At 34.2% G+C, this 16663-nt stretch overlaps 2 protein-coding genes across 5 annotated transcripts; both read left to right on the forward strand.

Annotated features, from left to right (window-relative positions):
• Window positions 1–38: 38 nt before the first annotated feature.
• Window positions 39–7871, forward strand: LOC105164177 (protein TPX2). Of its 4 annotated transcripts, none has more exons than XM_011082778.3 (18): window positions 39–478; window positions 1669–1824; window positions 3555–3644; window positions 3882–4038; window positions 4310–4418; window positions 4666–4722; window positions 4998–5095; window positions 5207–5279; window positions 5360–5419; window positions 5505–5591; window positions 5856–5917; window positions 6394–6475; window positions 6547–6612; window positions 6707–6769; window positions 6945–7022; window positions 7110–7154; window positions 7293–7396; window positions 7473–7871. In XM_011082778.3, the coding sequence occupies exons 1-18, from the start codon at window positions 289–291 to the stop codon at window positions 7489–7491; spliced, it is 1596 nt and encodes a 531-aa protein (XP_011081080.2). In that variant the 5' UTR covers window positions 39–288; the 3' UTR covers window positions 7492–7871. The 4 variants fall into 4 exon arrangements, 3 of the variants coding, with proteins under 3 accessions (XP_011081080.2, XP_011081081.2, XP_088738279.1); XR_016066215.1 differs by having other exon boundaries at window positions 156–478; window positions 7120–7154; XM_011082779.3 differs by having other exon boundaries at window positions 156–478; window positions 5859–5917.
• Window positions 7872–8010: 139 nt separating this feature from the next.
• Window positions 8011–9022, forward strand: LOC105164176 (blue copper protein 1a). Its single transcript, XM_011082777.3, has 2 exons — window positions 8011–8412; window positions 8518–9022. The coding sequence occupies exons 1-2, from the start codon at window positions 8079–8081 to the stop codon at window positions 8850–8852; spliced, it is 669 nt and encodes a 222-aa protein (XP_011081079.2). The 5' UTR covers window positions 8011–8078; the 3' UTR covers window positions 8853–9022.
• The last annotated feature ends 7641 nt before the right edge of the window (window positions 9023–16663 follow it).

Consider the following 16663-nt stretch of genomic DNA (forward strand, 5'->3'; position numbering starts at 1 on the left):
GATTCGGATCCTCCCATATCCGTCATTTCGCCCCACCATTCAAATTCTCGGATCCTCTTAACCTCGCCGCTCGCTCTCTCTCTCTCTCTCTCTCTCTCTCTCTCTCTCTTCTGTCAAAACAAAGTATACATACAATCGTCCTGTCTCTATCGTACCCACCACAAATCCACATTTCAATTCTCATTCTCTCTCGCAATTCGTGAAGTCTCGACTCTCAGCTTTTTATCTCTCTGTCTCTCTCTCCTCTCAGATACTTGGCAGTCTACAGTAAGAGAGGGAATAAGGAAAATGGACGAAAAAATGGTGGATGATACTGTGAATGAGGAGGAGGTGGAGTACAACTTCACGGCTTATGAGATTGATCTCGACTATGAGTTCGACGCCTCTCGCTTCTTTGACTTCAGCCGAGCCGAGTCGCCTCTAGAGGCGCGTCAGGCGGAACTCTGGTTCGACTCCGCTGGAAGCTACCCGCCTTCACGTACTTCTTTCTACCATTTTGTCTACGCGGACTAATGACTACAACTCTATATGTTGTATTTCATTACAATTTTTTTTCCGTTAGTTCATTGTTGAAACTGTGCCTCTCGTTTTGCGTACTTGTACCTTCTGTTTATTTCCGTGATTGCTTATGGTTTCTTATTTTTCATCTTGCTTTGTGGCCTTTTTTGAGAGTGCAGTAGAAGGTTCAAATTTTTGGAGCTTGAGGTACTAGAATCATTTGACACTGTTGTGAAGCGAATAAATTTTGGTTTTTGATGGAGTGTGCGGAGTGCTTGTACCATCATCTGCATGTGCCGTTAGAATTTTGAATTGTTGATTTGTTCCTAAAATTTGCTAGGCTCAAACCGGATCCAGTTTACTATCACACATGCTCTATAGCTATATGCCTCTCTTTAGATGAAAAGGATATCAATGACTTATGAACCGGTGAGCAAAGCCCTATCCTTAGTCAAGGTAGTAGTGCGTATTCTCCCTCGGTGTCCCTGTAGCCCCAAGATCGGCGAATAAGATCTCTTCTACAAAATCGATTGAGTGACCCTCGGGGAGGGGCACGAAAGACAGAATGGTGCAGCTACCGCAGTGACTGACTGCCTAGTTGGCAGGCAGGAACGGGCTATAGGCAAGGGAGGTAAGCTGCCCCCCCGGTCCCAAGGGGCAGGGTCTTTTGAAGCTGCTTAAAGGTGTTCTCCATTTGGTTGAGCTGTGACTGCTTGAATTTTGCATTTTAGAATGGTTGTTCAGATTCTTTTTCAGTTTGCGTGAGTAATTATGTTGGTAATTTGACGATATCTATTTGTTGGAACAATATCATACCACAAGTAGTCAAAGTGGGAGGATTAAAACATGCATCTGAAGGAGGGGATATCTTTTATAACTTGAAATTCAGGGGAATGCATATTGGACAATAGATTCAAGAGGTATGTTATCCATTATGTGGTGATAAGTATTGAGATCAATAGGTAAGGAATTTGAGTTCAAGAATGAAAGTATGCCTTGCTGCATAATTTGGAAGCAGAAAACAGCTAAAGGACGGCTGTTGTCAATTAACATAATTCTTTTTGCTAATTATTGCTTAAATATGCTAATGGTCATATTGTGTTTTATGCTCTTTTAAGGTTCTTATTCAAGCATCCGAAATTCCTCACAGTTGTGATAATCTCTTTTCAGCTTTTGTGGCGAGGTTGGTTCCACGAGAGGAAATTCTGATGGGAAATATTAATATCTCCCCCAAATCTAAAGGTGTAGAGAGCATGAACTTGTGTGAGGGTGACTCTGATGTTGAGGTGGACCGTGAAATTTCTGCTATGGGGACTCAATATGGAGGTACAACTAATTATAAAAATTCAAAATTTGCCTTCTTTCATTCCATTAGTGGACTCTTGCACTTACATAATCCTGAGCTATTTCTCTGCAAATGTATGTTCATGAAGGTTCTTAAAGTTCCGTATTGGTACCTTCATCTATGTTGAAGGGAGAGTTTAAAAGGATGGTTGACCGTAGTCTTCCTCAGCACTTACATTTATTGAAATTTTATTTCCCTGTCAGTCTGAAGGTTTAATTATATTGGATTTTTCATGATTTAAAAATATTTTTAGCTTGCTAAGAGATTTAACTTGTAAGGATTAAGTTCACATATTGGATTATTCTGATTCTGCATTCCTGACTTGTGACTGAAAATGGTCTGGGTTATTAAGGGCGTAGTTAGTATCTTGAAGTTGACATCGTCACCAAATTTCATGCTTAGGCTATATACTTAGTCATTCTCTCAGATTCAATGGAACTGTTCATTTTGAATTTAAAAGAAAAACGTCATTTCCTGATAAGTAAAGCATATAACGAAGATTTCCTAGCATATGTCAGGTCAGACCTTTAAGCATTACTCCTGAAATCACACCTTGAGAGCATTAGAACCATAAAGAACATGAGGGCAAATGTGGACACAAGGTTACATAGTTATACATACGATTGTGCCTGATCGAGCCCTATAGTCAGAGATCAACTTCACATGGTCATTATTTCTACTTCACTTGCACATTCGTGATTTGATTGGAGGATGAGGATGATGTTGGCAGACATGTCTGCAAATCTGTTAAAAAGGGTTTCATATGTCATTACATTGCTTGAATGAAAATGATAAAACACAGACCAAGCCTGTTCTTTGGTGTCCAGAGGACCAGAAACAAACTTGTAGTTGGAAAGCCAATTGTTCAGAGAATGTGTAGATGGGAAGGTTGTGATCAGCTTATTTTAGTAGTTCTATTTCATGAGTTAAAACTGTTTTGGAACTGCTTTGGTGGAGAGAAGCATATGAGCTGAAACACTCTCTGGAACTTGTTCATGAATCTCCATACATGCAACAATGTGGAAGCCCTAAAAACAAAAAGAACAGGGAGAGTTTGAAGTGGACAAGTTAGCAGCAAGTTCAGTCTCAGGCTTGCCTCTTTGGACTGTGGTTTTTGCTTGGAGCTGTTCACTGGAAGAAGCATCATGGCAGTTGACTGTTGCTCTTTCTTTGCCTAGAAAATTTAGCCAATAGATGCAACTATAATATCTATATAGTTATCATGAATCTGGAGTGAAGATGTCTGGCCAAAAGATATAGGATTCAGAAGCTGAAAGATCAGTGGTCCTGATAATGTGCTAGAGCATCATGGTTTTGAATTTTTTGTCAGATATTCATACAAGCGGGGATGGAGAATAGTTAACTAGCTTGCAGCAAGAATGTGGATTAAGAGGTACACACGATGTACTATGATGGTAGAAAGGGAAAACAATTAATGATTCAAAGATCTGAAAATTGTTAATGAAAGAACTGTTGTAATTTTTGTCATTTTAATTCTGTATGGAATTTCTAAGTAGATCTGTTCAGAGGAATTTTTGGTCTGTAAATGGCTGACCTTCTTTTGGCACAACTTCTCAATGGATGAATTTATCAATATACTATTTTGGACTCCTTTAGAAGAATGAGATTGTTTCTGACTGCTGTATTTTAATATCTAGATCTTAGTGATGTCACCTACTTGCTCACACTTTTGTATAATTCTGTCCTATAGATCGAGAAGGACAAGATAAGGAAACTTCCTCCACTGTACATATTGCCAGCCAGCAAAAGTTTCAGGATCATTCCCAGAAATTACCCTCAGGTTATCCTTCTTTTTGATGGTTTTATGGTTAAAGGGTTCAATCTTGTTTCCTAATGTTTCCTGTTCTGTAAACTATGTTTATTTGAGTCACCCTAACTTCAGTATGACAAATTTGGTGAGTGCTGCTTATTGAAGACCTCAGATTTCGTTTCTTATTTGCGTCTATCATCTTAGCCTTTGATTTTCATGTGTTACGAATAATATATAAAATTTTCTTTTAATCTTATATCTATGCAGGATTAACATTTTACAATCACATGGAAAAAAATGTAAACTCACAAAATCAAACTAAGCTGTCAATGAAACCTACTTGCCCGAGGACTTCAACTCTTATGAAGCCAACAGCAAGTCAATTGGCCAAGCAAAATCGTCCTTTTCAGGCTGGTTATTCTAGGTGATTATTTTTTCTTAATTCCAAAGTTTCAGTTGAATGTTTACAGGGCATCTGCATGAGACTGTGTTTTTATATTGTGTGACTGGAAAAGGGAAAGCTCTCAAGACCTGGATTACAGATCAAGTTATTACAATTTCCTTTGCAGAAAAGATCATCACGTTCTCGATAATCAATCAATGATTTGACCTTTTGTGAATCATATGAAGGGTCCATCATTTGAGGTTGTCATTCATCATCATTAGTAAAAGATCTTTGTTACTTGAAATGCTAGGTCACACACGTCCGTCTTAGATAAAACATCTAAAAGCTCAGCTAGCACTAGTGTGATTGAGAACCAAGCTGCAAAAAGACAAAAGCTTGAGGGTGGTCTTCTGTGGAAGGTATAGAAAATCTGTTTTGTCTTTGTTGCTAAATTTTCATTTATCAGATATAGTTTGTTCTCTGGTTTGGTTTTTATTTGATTGCTTTCTATTAGCCCCATTCTGGATCTCTTAAATGCTCTTTGATGAGAAGTACTGGTGAGTTTTTGTATTTATAGTGCTTACTGGTGGATGCATTGTTGATTTAGAGTATTACAAAATCTTCTTTCTTATATTAGTATTCTCAGAAGATTATAACTCTAAACAGGTTGCTGGTACAGTGCAGCTGCAGCAAACTAATTTTGTACATAAGGTGCCCCAGCGGGTAAGTTGATTACATCTAGAAGCATGGTCTTATAAGCCTTTATAAAGTCCATCTGCACACTGCACTACATTTTGAATTGTTTATTTATTTGAAGTATTTAAAATGGACAAGGTTGTACTTGTAGACAAGTGCAGAAGTGTACAAATGTTCAGTTTTAATGGTTTTCTCAAGTTCCCTTAAATTATCAATGCTCCAGATGGCAAAATCAAGGGAAAGGCTCGTAGACTTGAAATATTGTTGTGCTTGTGGATCTAAGATTTTTTAAATTTCAACAGGATGGATTCCTTGATGGAAGCACGAGCCGTGTTAAGCCAAGGATCACTATTCCTAGAGATCCAGAACTTGAAACAGCACAGAGGGCCCAAAGGACAAGGTTGGTTATATTAACTCCAGCATCCTTTCTTCTGTTGGAGCTGATTCCTGTTGCTGTGGAAGGAGATTTTTCTCTAATGATGTCTAAATGTCCTTGATGGTTGAGTTTCAGGACAAAGAGTAGTAAAGAAGAAACAGTGACTTCAACTGTTCGTAGATTCAAAGCTCTTCCACTAAATAGAAAAGTTAGCATCTAAATTTTATTAAGTGATCTTACATACCTTGAACTATAGCATGAAATTCAGATCCAAATCCTGTATTTCAGATTCTTGAAGCCCCTTCATTACTTCCAAAGAGAAGCACTCCTCGCCTACCTGATTTTCAGGTGAGTTCTTCTGAAATATTGCCATCCAGGGAATTTGATTTACATGACTATCATGTTGAATTTTCGTTGGTGAATTTGGTTTCAGGAATTTCACTTGAAGACATCAGAGAGGGCAATGCAACATAGCTCAGCAGTTCTAAAGTCTACAGTCCCTTGCAATCTTTCTGATAAGGTTGTTAAATAGATACTTGAGATATAATTCTCTTAAAGTTGTTAATTCTTCTATATGACATCTGTGAAGTTACGCTTACAACTTTTGTGAATCTGATAAAAAAGGAGAAAGAGTGGATGTGATAAAATATATAACAATGCTCTTGTTATTCTGGCTTCGATGTCACTGGGGGTAGACTTGCTTCAATCTAGTATAATGAACAGATTTCAGTGATACCTGAAATGTACTGATGATGATGTTTTCTTGTCTCCTTTTGTCTTATAGCAGGAATTACCCAAATGCACCAGTAACTCAACCATAGATCATGGAAACCGAGAACCTGGAAGGTATTGCTTTGAGATGCTGATTTTTTTCCTTTATGAATGAAGACTTTATATCAAGCCTCACTTGTGATTCCATCCTGACTTTTATAGTTATTATACAGTTTCATAGTCATCTCTAAATTGTGGAATTGGCTGTGATGTATATGATTGTGTGTGTGTGTGTATATATAATATAAGTCTATCTAACTTTTTTCACACACACACACACATACATATATATATATATATATTTATCTAATTTCAAAGTCATCATTGTAGGTCTCATTTCCTGCTTTTGGTTTATAATGTGAATGTTTAAACTTGTTAACTGCATACATCTTTTGCCTCTTAGTCACCATTGCGTGCTTTTCAAAATCTGTCTGATACTTTGTTATCCCTGTGGACTGGAAGTTTGATCTTTGTTTCAGTACTATACATATTTCACAACCAACATGGAACCCTTTTATCTCCTAATAACATTGTAAAGCTCATTTTGTCAGACCCAGCCTTATGAATAATGCTTCAAGGCCAGATGGTTGCCAGTCATCTCACAGCTTCAAAGCTCTTCCCCTCAATAAGAAGGTATCCTTTTCAAAATCATGTATCTGAAATTTTATGCAGAGGACGTGATTCACTATATTTTTTAATTGCAGATATTGACTAGCAAGGGGGATCTTGGAATTTTCAGAAATAACAAGAAGGAAACCACAGTGCCAATGGTACTTGATATATGAAAATTTGGTTCTATTTTATTCGAATTGATTATTTTGATGAAAAACATTAAACCACATTACTGTCTTTCCAACTTCACAGGAATTCAATTTCCAAACTGATAAGAGATTTCATAATAATCTTCCTATCGAACAATTCAACAAGGTACATTATTAAAGCCTTCTGCTTGCCAGATGATCTTTATCATCTTACACTCCATCTAACTGTTCACAACCAGCAGTTATGAACTACAACTTGGGCAGCATTTCTGCTTTTAGTGCTTCTGTTAGTATCACTGAAGGAAATTGCATTTTGTGACATCTTTCTTTTGCTCAATCAGCTCTCTCTGGCATCTGAAACCCAACCAGTTGCTAATTCTGAGTCTAAAGTACCAGGTCCCTTCAGCACATTGGCAAAGGTTCCTCAAGATTCTTTTATCACATTAATGGTTTCAAATCATGTTATCTTTTAGGTTCTTATTTTGATTAAATTCATTTGTTACAAGGGCTCAAAAGAGAATAGATGGGCTTGTTTCCAGCAAGGCAATGAGGTAGTTGACAACACCTTCATTCTTTATTTCAAATGTCATAATTTTCCTTATCTTCAGTAGTTATAGAGTACTTAACTTTGACATTCTGCACAATTTGCTAAATCCTTAGTCAAATGATATCTGTCTCTACTGTGACAGATAAAACAACCTTCAAAACTCAAACTGCCCCCATTTGGAGGAATGCAGCAACCTAGTGCTGATGAAGGAAAAGATGAACTCAGTACCGCTTCTGGCATTAGCTGGTAATAGATTGATCATTTACATACCTCTTACGTCCTTGAGTTTGTGAACGTAGACCTCATTTTAACGCTGATGCAGGAGTAAGTCCGTTCGGTAAAGTTTACAGGGGATTATGTGAATTGTATTGGACGAGGGCATGAATTGAGCTTTCTGAGTTTTTGGCATTCGACTAAGACTGCCAAATGTTTGTCCGGGCAGAAGAATAAGTGCATAAATCGGGTCATGAAGTATCAAGATCTTGCGGATGGATACACAATTTAGAATCCCTCAACTAACTATAGAAGAGTCATTTTTATACCCAAAATTGCTAATCATTTTCACAGGTGCATTCCTAGTTGTGAAATACACAGTTTAGTGTAATCTTCTTTTGATTCATAATATACTGTTGTCGACCGAAATTGTATAGCAAGAATACCCATGTTGCATATGAAACAATCTTTCTTAGAAGAAATTTTCTTATTAGATACGTTGCAGTTACATCATTTTGTCCTAGTTTCTGTAGCAAATGCACGACTTCTTCCTGGTTGGAAGGTCATCTTGCCCTTTCTGTACTATTTTTTCTTCTTAACATTCACTGTTTTCAATGAAATCCTTGAACCAGATAAAGCTTCTGAAAATCAGCTAATTTTCTAAATCTCTACGACTCAGAATGATTGTTGAAGACCATTTGGCTGAAATATAGGCATGACTTACCTTTACCCTAGTTTCTTTTACCAAGTCAAGAGTATAGTTTCTGCCGTTTTTAGCCGGCTAGCTCGTTTCGTGTCTTATTATTGCCCTATAAATACACTATACGTCAACAAGCAGGCAACAAGCAATTACAAACAGGGCTTTTCCCCACACCCAAATCCAAAAACAATGGCCACAAAAGGTTTCTTGATTGCCATCATCGTTGCAACAGTCACTGTTCCAGCTTTAGCAACTGATTATGTTGTAGGTGACAACGCCGGTTGGAAACTGGGTGTTAATTACACTGCATGGGCTGAGGGGAAAGACTTCTTCGTCGGAGACAGACTCAGTACGTCGCCACCATATATTCCATTTTAGATCGACCATACTAAACTTTTGCTAGCTTCGCCTTTTGCATATCACTCATACTTAAAGACTGTTTTTCTTGTTGCAGTATTCAAGTACGGCCAGGGGGCACACAACGTTCACAGAGTAAATGGAACTGGCTTCCAACAATGTATGGTACCCTCACCACTTGAGGCTCTCACTACCGGAAATGACGTGATTACGCTAGCAACCCCTGGAAGGAAGTGGTACATCTGTGGCATTGGGGGTCATTGCGCCTCTGGAATGAAGCTTGTAATCACCGTCGCTTCAGCAGAAGCTCCTGCCATGGCCCCGGCCCCGAGCATTGGAACGTCAGCAGCAGCCAATCATCAGAACTCCCCTGTGGGATCTTGTGTATGGATACTTGTAGCATTGGCCATGTTTATGCTGATTTCCGCGTAGTAGTGGAGTGATATAGCTTGTAGTTTTTTGCATGATCTCTTCCTTTTCGTTGATTGATTTCTTATTGCATTCCCACATCAGTTGTCTTGTAATCTTTGAAATTAATTCTTTTGTTTTTGGTAATGTTTTCTTGTTCTTTCAATTGTCTATAGTCACATTGTTGTTGCTGTAATTGGAAATGTTGAAATGATTGATATATACACTATGTTATTCACTTCTTGTTTCCTTGTAACATGTGATGGCTAGGCCATACTTTTTGGAGAAATAATTGTTGTTCTGCGTGCAATTTGGCATGATTTACCATAGTATATGTACTATGGTTAACATATACCCATTACTTTAAGAAATGGGATATGTATTAATCTTTTAACTACTCAATATATATAATATTTACAAGATCATTAAACATGCCACATGACCCATCAAAACATAAAACGAAAACCAAAAAGGGGAGATGGTGTCAAATGTATCCAAACTTTAGAAGACGTTTCGGTCTTGTCTTTTAGGATTAACATTTGTAAGATATTCGAGCTAATATTATAGTGAGTATATTATATTTATTATATGAATAATATACATTTTAAAAGAAATGATCAATCATATCAAACGTACTATAAAACTTGCAATTTGATTGATTTATTATGACTAAATTTTGAAACAAAATTTTCTGAAAAACATTACTTATGTCTGGGTGTCTGTCCAATAAAGTGGTGGATGATGACCCCTCCATTCTACACACTCTCTCTCTCTCTCTCTCCCCTTTCTTTTGGGTGACGATGGTGGCTTAGATAATGAGGTGATGCCGTCGCCCTCTTCACCAGGGGCCGACCAGTAAGAATTTATTATAATAAGCTAATTTTGAAGAAGTACAGAGTTTCTTATTATTTTTTAATTTTTTAACAAAGTTCTTTAATTTTGCTCATTTAATTATAAAATTAGTCTCTAAAATTTATAATTTCATTTTATCTAAATATGACTTTGAGAACTTCAATTTTAAAGTAAAATATAAGATTATTAATTTCAAGTTCAAAAACATTTTATAGTAAATTTGTTATGTAGGTAGAAAATTAATAATTTATGCAGGCCATCCCTACTTCTTATTGAGAATAATTAATTAGCAGAATAATTACATTCATACCTTTAATTTATGGTCTATTTATATAAATTATTTTTAATTTTTGTATCATAGTAGCCAAAAATCAAGAATAGTTGTTGTAATAATGTTGATGTTTTTTGAGAGTATATATAATTATACAAAAAATTAGGGATGATTTGTGTAAATAATATCAATATTTTTGATAAGAATATATATAACTTTTTAAAAACATAATAATAATTTATGTAAATAGATCGCAAATCTGATGTAATTATCCCTTAATTAGAATAATCTCATATTTTTGGTTTGCGTTGCAGCATTTAAGTATACCCCGGGAGTTCACAACGTTGTCAAAGTGAATGGCAGTGAGTTCCAGCAATGTGTGGCCTCAAATGCAAGCAATGCCCTTACCTGTGGAAATGACTTGATTACCCTCGCCACCCCCGGGAGGAAGTGCTATATGTGCGGCGTTGCTGATCATTGTTCCAGGGGCATGAAGCTCGTTATCAATGTTTTCTTCATGCCCGGAGCCTCAAATCCTCCGGTCCACACATGGGCTCCGGCGCCGGCGCCGGCACACGGGTGTTAAGATCTAGGTGTGCTCAAGAAAACAAATAAAACATCCCTAATAAGTGAAAAAAGAAAAAATAATAGTAAAAGACATAAATAAGATATAATTAACCACAAGAAATTGATGTGTTACTAGACTTGGATATTTTTCTGTATCGTGATCCGCTGCCGAACTTATTCCAATTCCAAGAGCTCGGACTGAATCAATATCAATATACTGATTCGATCCAAGCTCTCTTATTGAATTGCTCATTCAATGAGCATTCTCAATATTATGCCTTGAAGAGGACTCGAACCTCCGTGCTCTTTAGCACGAGATTTTGAGTCTCCGGAATATTGTCCATTTTGATTGAAATTTTAGTATTTCTTCTATGAAAATACATCTCACTAGAGAGGGAAGTACTGTACGTAAGATTTATATATAACTCAAGCCGTTCGTCTCCATCAATGCGAGATAGTATTATATATTAATTCACGACCATAAATAAATTAATACAAGATTGTTTGAGTTGGTGTTGTATGAAATAAAATGTTGAATTCTAGACAATTCGATCGAGCATGAACAAATTATGATACTTTTTTCTGTAATTATTTGTGCCCTATTTTGGGGAAAAACAAAATTGACGTGCCACTATTAAAGAGATCTAACTCAATTAATGATCATGAGCTCCCTTGACTTTAAGGTCATGAATTCGAACCCCATCAGTACGTGGGATGTTATTCTACTTTAATAATAGGTATTATTCTACTTCATTAGTAGGTAATAGTTAGTTTAGAATCATGAAATCTCAGCTTCGTCAATAATCTTACTCCCTGTATAATAAATTCGGATTGTCAAAAACCAGTTAATTTGGATAAATATGTTTGGCTAGTCCGAAAAATCCCAAACTAGATTACATTCCATACCACAAAAGCAAAAAAAAATAATCTCTTCATTATAAATAATTACTGCTTAAAAGCCACATAAATTAATACTACTTACCACATGAGTCAAACACAATCAAAGTAAAAATTTAAATTTTTATCATAGTTAATTAATATTGACTAATAACATTTTGATCATATTTGTAATGACAATGACTAATAACAGTTATTCAACTGTGGTAATTAGTATTTACTAAAATATTTTTATTTTTTATCATGATAACTGATGCGACTTGTGACATTTACACTGTCCCATTACGCGAGCCATTGTTCGTTCTAATTTTATATGAGTTTCGCATTTTTCTTTTTTTGGAAAGACGCCTCACAAGGGAGGAGGTTCTAGCCTAACTAGTCAGTTCTACAACAAAGTGTTTTTTAAAGATAAAATCATGATTCTCATAAAAAGTCCCAATAAACAATATTACGTATAATAGGGCATCGATCGAATCGTAAGTCGCATAAATAATTAACCATAACAAAAAAACACATATATCTTCCGGTGATTATACAAACCCTAAATTTACAACTTTTGGCCTCATCTTATTACTACATAGGCTAATGCTGCCATTTTACATAGGTAGGAGAAATTACGTTGCCGCTCCTAGCCGGCTGTTGTCTCCAATGATCGCTTTCAAGATACTATATATATACACTAATGCATGCACCTGAATTCTTACAACAAAATAATTAGTTGATCAATTAAGAAAACTTTGCTAAACATCACAAATTAATGGCCTCCAAAGCTTTCTTGATTGTTGCAATGATTTTGGCTCCGACTTTGGCCTACAGTTACAAGGTTGGAGGAGATAGCGACGGATGGAAATCAGGCGACAATTACACAGAATGGGCAACGGGCAAAATTCGCGACGCTTTTGCTACGAATTATGTTGTTGGGGATAACGCAGGTTGGAAATTAGGTGTTAATTACACTGCATGGACTGAGGGCAAAACCTTTCGTGTTGGTGACACACTTGGTACGTGTTTTTAATCTTTTTTTTTGTTTCATTTTTATATTCTTTTAGGAATAAATGTATTTTTGATCCGCAACTTAGATTATTTAATTGTTTTCGTCCTTTAATTTTCTAAATTAGTATTTTGGTTCTGTATTTTTTAGTGTTCGTAATTTAAGTCATCTTTTTCACCGGAGTTCACCTTGATCCACCAGCTAAAAGGGTGAACTTAGAAGAAAAAAAAAAAAAACTGAAATAGCAAATATAAAAAAGACGTAGACAAAAGCACTACCCTAAAAAGTTATAGGAAAAAAATGAGCCGATAGGAACAACAATTCCAATTTGAGAAGGTCAAGTGAAATGCATATATGCATTTTTCTGGCGAAAAGGCCTCGGGCAGAAAAATGACTAAAATCGAAAAAATTGAATGATGCAGGACCAAAGTACTATCTGATGTGGTTATGATTTTAATGAAAGGATGAAACACGAATTTTATCCTCGATACAATGATTCATCAGGTAAAATTGAGTATAGAGGGAGAACTTTTGGGAGAGAATGTATTGAGTGGTCACCTCAATAAATAGTAACTTGGTGCAAAAAATATTATTTTGGGTATTTATAGTAGTGAAATTTGTAGTGTGGTAGGGTGTATGTATTTATTATATGACTTATATATAAATTACTTTTTTGCCGTTGTAAATAAATATGTATTACCAACATATACTTCATTATCATAGAAAGCTAAAGTACGAAAACAACAAATGATTTGAGTTACGGAACCAAAAATAAATTTAAGCCTAACTTTTAAGATAGTATTCACCGCAAAAGTACAAATTATAACTACTATTTATAAATCATGGTAAATAATATATTCTACCTTAGTCATAAAAAATCAATATGGAAATTTATATTTTTGACAACTGTTTAGCTGTGGACAAAAATATAAGGTATGGTTTTTAATGTCTTGCCTGTAGAAACATGGACTAATAACTACTGTGTACCATGATAAATTAGTGTCTACAATGATTTTTGTATTCTAAATATGTCCTAATTAATTATGGCAAAAAAATTATATTTCTTCTAATGATCACATATTGTTAATTAATGAAAAAAATGTAAGATACACAACCCTTGTTTGTGGAATTCAGGTTAGAAATAATTATATTTACATCCTTAATCTATGATTTATTTACACAAATCCTACTTGTCCTGTAGTAATTATAGAAGCCAGGGGTGGTTTTTTTATAATAATGTTAATTTTTTTTAAGTGGTGTATGTGTAATAATCCAAACTATAGGGATAGTTTGTTAAATAATGTTGACATTTTCCGTAAACATATGCATAATTTTTAAAAAAATAAAATAATTTATGTAAATAAATCGTAGGTCAAGAACGTCGGCAATCAACTCATTAGTTTATAACAACTTAACGTGGTGTGTGGTTGCAGTGTTTATGTACACGTCTGGAACCCACAACGTGTTGAAGGTGGATGGAGCTGATTTCCAAAAATGTGCGTCGTCAAATGCTTCGGCCAAGCCTTTGACAAGTGGAAATGACATGATTACCCTTGCCTCCCCGGGGAAGAAGTGGTACATTTGCAACATTGCTGACCACTGCTCAAAAGGGATGAAGCTTGTCATCACTGTTTCTGAGGCGGAGGCACCGGCTCCCTCCCCCTTCCCGGGATCTTCCGTTCCGCCACCGCCGGGAACTTCGGCAGCTAGTGGAATCTCCTTCTCCTTCTCCATCTCCCCTTTGAAATATACTGTGTGGATGCTTGCAGCTATGGCCCTGTCTAAAATGGTCATGGCTTAAAAACTGATGAATCTGCTTTCATTTATGTTATGTATTTGTGCTGTCTGGTTGATCTAATTCTTTGGTAATATTATTGGGGATTTTATTGTAATTCATTTAAGTAATTGCGCGATTAAAAGAAATATGATTTTTGTTATTGTTAATTAATTATTATAGTCAAAAGTAATTTTTTTTAAAAAAATATGAATTAATCATTATTGCGCAAGCGCCTATTGATGGTCGTTTAAGGAGACGACTCCATAGATCAATCACAGGTAAAAATTATGATAAATATTTTGACAATGGCTAAAATCACGACGATTGTTTGATAAATTATGGTCAAAATTTAAATTTTTGTAATAATTTATTTAACCATGATATATAAGATTGATTTGTTATGAGTTATAAGATATAGACATTTCAATACGGAGAACAATTTATTATTATTATTTTTTTAATGCAGTTTGTGGTGCAGTAAAACGTTTTTGTTTCAGCACTAAAGTGTGGATTTTAAACCCATACAAAATAAGTTAGATTATGGTGGAGTAATTAAATTTAAGTTGTTAAAACAATTATTTTTTAAACAAATTAAATAGTTCTCTTTGTGTGTTTTTGGAGATATTATATCATATTTATTTTGTTTATGTATAATTTATACTAATACTAAAAAGAAAACATCTTTTTCACTCAAAAACGATGATTTTGTGACACCGCAACATCTATTTTTTTATAGTGTTAATAATATTTCTGATTTTTTTTTTGTTTTTATGGATGGAATGTAATGTGTTGGTTTATATATTTTATTTTTATTTGTAATATATTCTAAAGTATGAAAAATTATATAAATAAATTCAAAATTATTGATTGAGTTTCTACTAATTAATATGCAGGTATTTACATCACTTTATGTAAAGTTATTATAATTCATTTAATTATTTTTTTATTATACTAGTATAGTAATTAAATTTACTGTTCAATTTATTAAAATATTGATGTAATTATATAATTAACGTTTTTATTTATACTATATAAAAAGAAAAGACATTTTTTATTTTACAAACAACGATTATGACACTACAATACCAATTTTATTATTATACCAATAATATCTGTAAGTATCGAGGCGAATTAGAGGTGTTTGATGTGACTCGATGGTATTAGATGTAAACTGAAAATTTTTGGACGTCATTGTGCACCCACCCACACACTTCTACTTATCCCTTTTGGCCCGGCGTATGGGTTTGATTTTGAAAAGTAAGTGGTGATTTGATGTGTGATGATGAATTTGGAAAGTTTGATTTTTCTTTGAGTGTTTTGGGTTGAGGGATGGTGTTATTGACGAGTGAACTTAGTTGAATATTATTGTGAAGTGGAATTTTTGAATATAATAAAATATTTATTTATTTTTTCTTTAATAAGTTTTTAAGTTCAGTATATTGGTTCAATCAATACATCAATATTAAATTAATATATCAATATAATTAAAAATAATTAAAGAAACTACAATAAATTCAAATAAAGTAAGACAAATATATACACTTTTGATAAATCTTAAACCCATAATTTTAAATTTGATCGTGGGACCTCAGTTATCACTAGGCTAACTCTATTAAACAAGATAAAAACTATAATTATTGTAATTATATTAATTCATTAATTATGAAACAAAATTTCTAGTATTACATAGTTTAGAAATTATGCGGACTCAGAGATATACACATCATACCATAGTTACAGTTTGGCTTTTATTCTTAATATTTAAAAAATAAAATTTATTAATATTAAATGTCTATATATTAGCTGGCGCCATATATTCAAGAAATATCAGAAATGCATGTGAAATATGCCAAAGTTAATTTGATCTTCACAAAGAAATGAGGAATTTTCATGGCCCAATTAACCCTTTGACTCGTATTTAAATACACTTTTTTTTTCTTAATATAAAGAGAATCGATTTTCCCAACTATCCTTCAAGCGACTCAAATACATGAAGAAAATCATAGATATTAGGTGTTCTTGCCGACAAACCACCTTACTTTGTATATATTTAAGTATACTCTCCCAACTTCTGAACTATGCATATAATCAAATCTAACATGTTTTCTTTTAAAAATATGACAAAATATATTTATTCATTTTTTTTTTAAATGTTCAACTTTTGGTTAAGCATATATATTTTTCAATTTTTTTTAAGAAGCATGTATGAGTCATTGGTTTTATTATATTTATTGTGCATCTACTATATATATATATTAACTTATATTTCATTCTTAATGTAAATTCTTCACTTAATAAAAAATTATTTGATTATGAATTAATGTGTAAAATACTAAAATATATTAAAAATAATATAATTGTCCAAGACATGAGGATATTTTTGTTCAATTAAGGGGGTAAGTGTTACATTTATTAGTTTAAGAAGATAAATGATTCATGACGAATAATTTAGAGGGTAAAGTATATTTTAGCCAATACTA

Source organism: Sesamum indicum, linkage group LG6 (genome assembly GCF_026168435.1).
Source record: "Sesamum indicum cultivar Baizhima isolate 11 linkage group LG6, ASM2616843v1, whole genome shotgun sequence".
NCBI classification, from domain to species: domain Eukaryota; kingdom Viridiplantae; phylum Streptophyta; class Magnoliopsida; order Lamiales; family Pedaliaceae; genus Sesamum; species Sesamum indicum.

Excerpts from the sequence above, each read along its gene's own strand:
- LOC105164177 (XM_011082778.3), top strand. The coding sequence starts at position 289 with ATGGACGAAAAAATGGTGGATGATACTGTGAATGAGGAGGAGGTGGAG. Across the intron at positions 479-1,668 it reads TGGAAGCTACCCGCCTTCAC|CTTTTGTGGCGAGGTTGGTT; the intron begins GTACTTCTTTCT and ends ATCTCTTTTCAG. Across the intron at positions 5,918-6,393 it reads GGAAACCGAGAACCTGGAAG|ACCCAGCCTTATGAATAATG; the intron begins GTATTGCTTTGA and ends TCATTTTGTCAG.
- LOC105164176 (XM_011082777.3), top strand. The coding sequence starts at position 8,079 with ATGACTTACCTTTACCCTAGTTTCTTTTACCAAGTCAAGAGTATAGTT. Across the intron at positions 8,413-8,517 it reads CTTCGTCGGAGACAGACTCA|TATTCAAGTACGGCCAGGGG; the intron begins GTACGTCGCCAC and ends TTCTTGTTGCAG.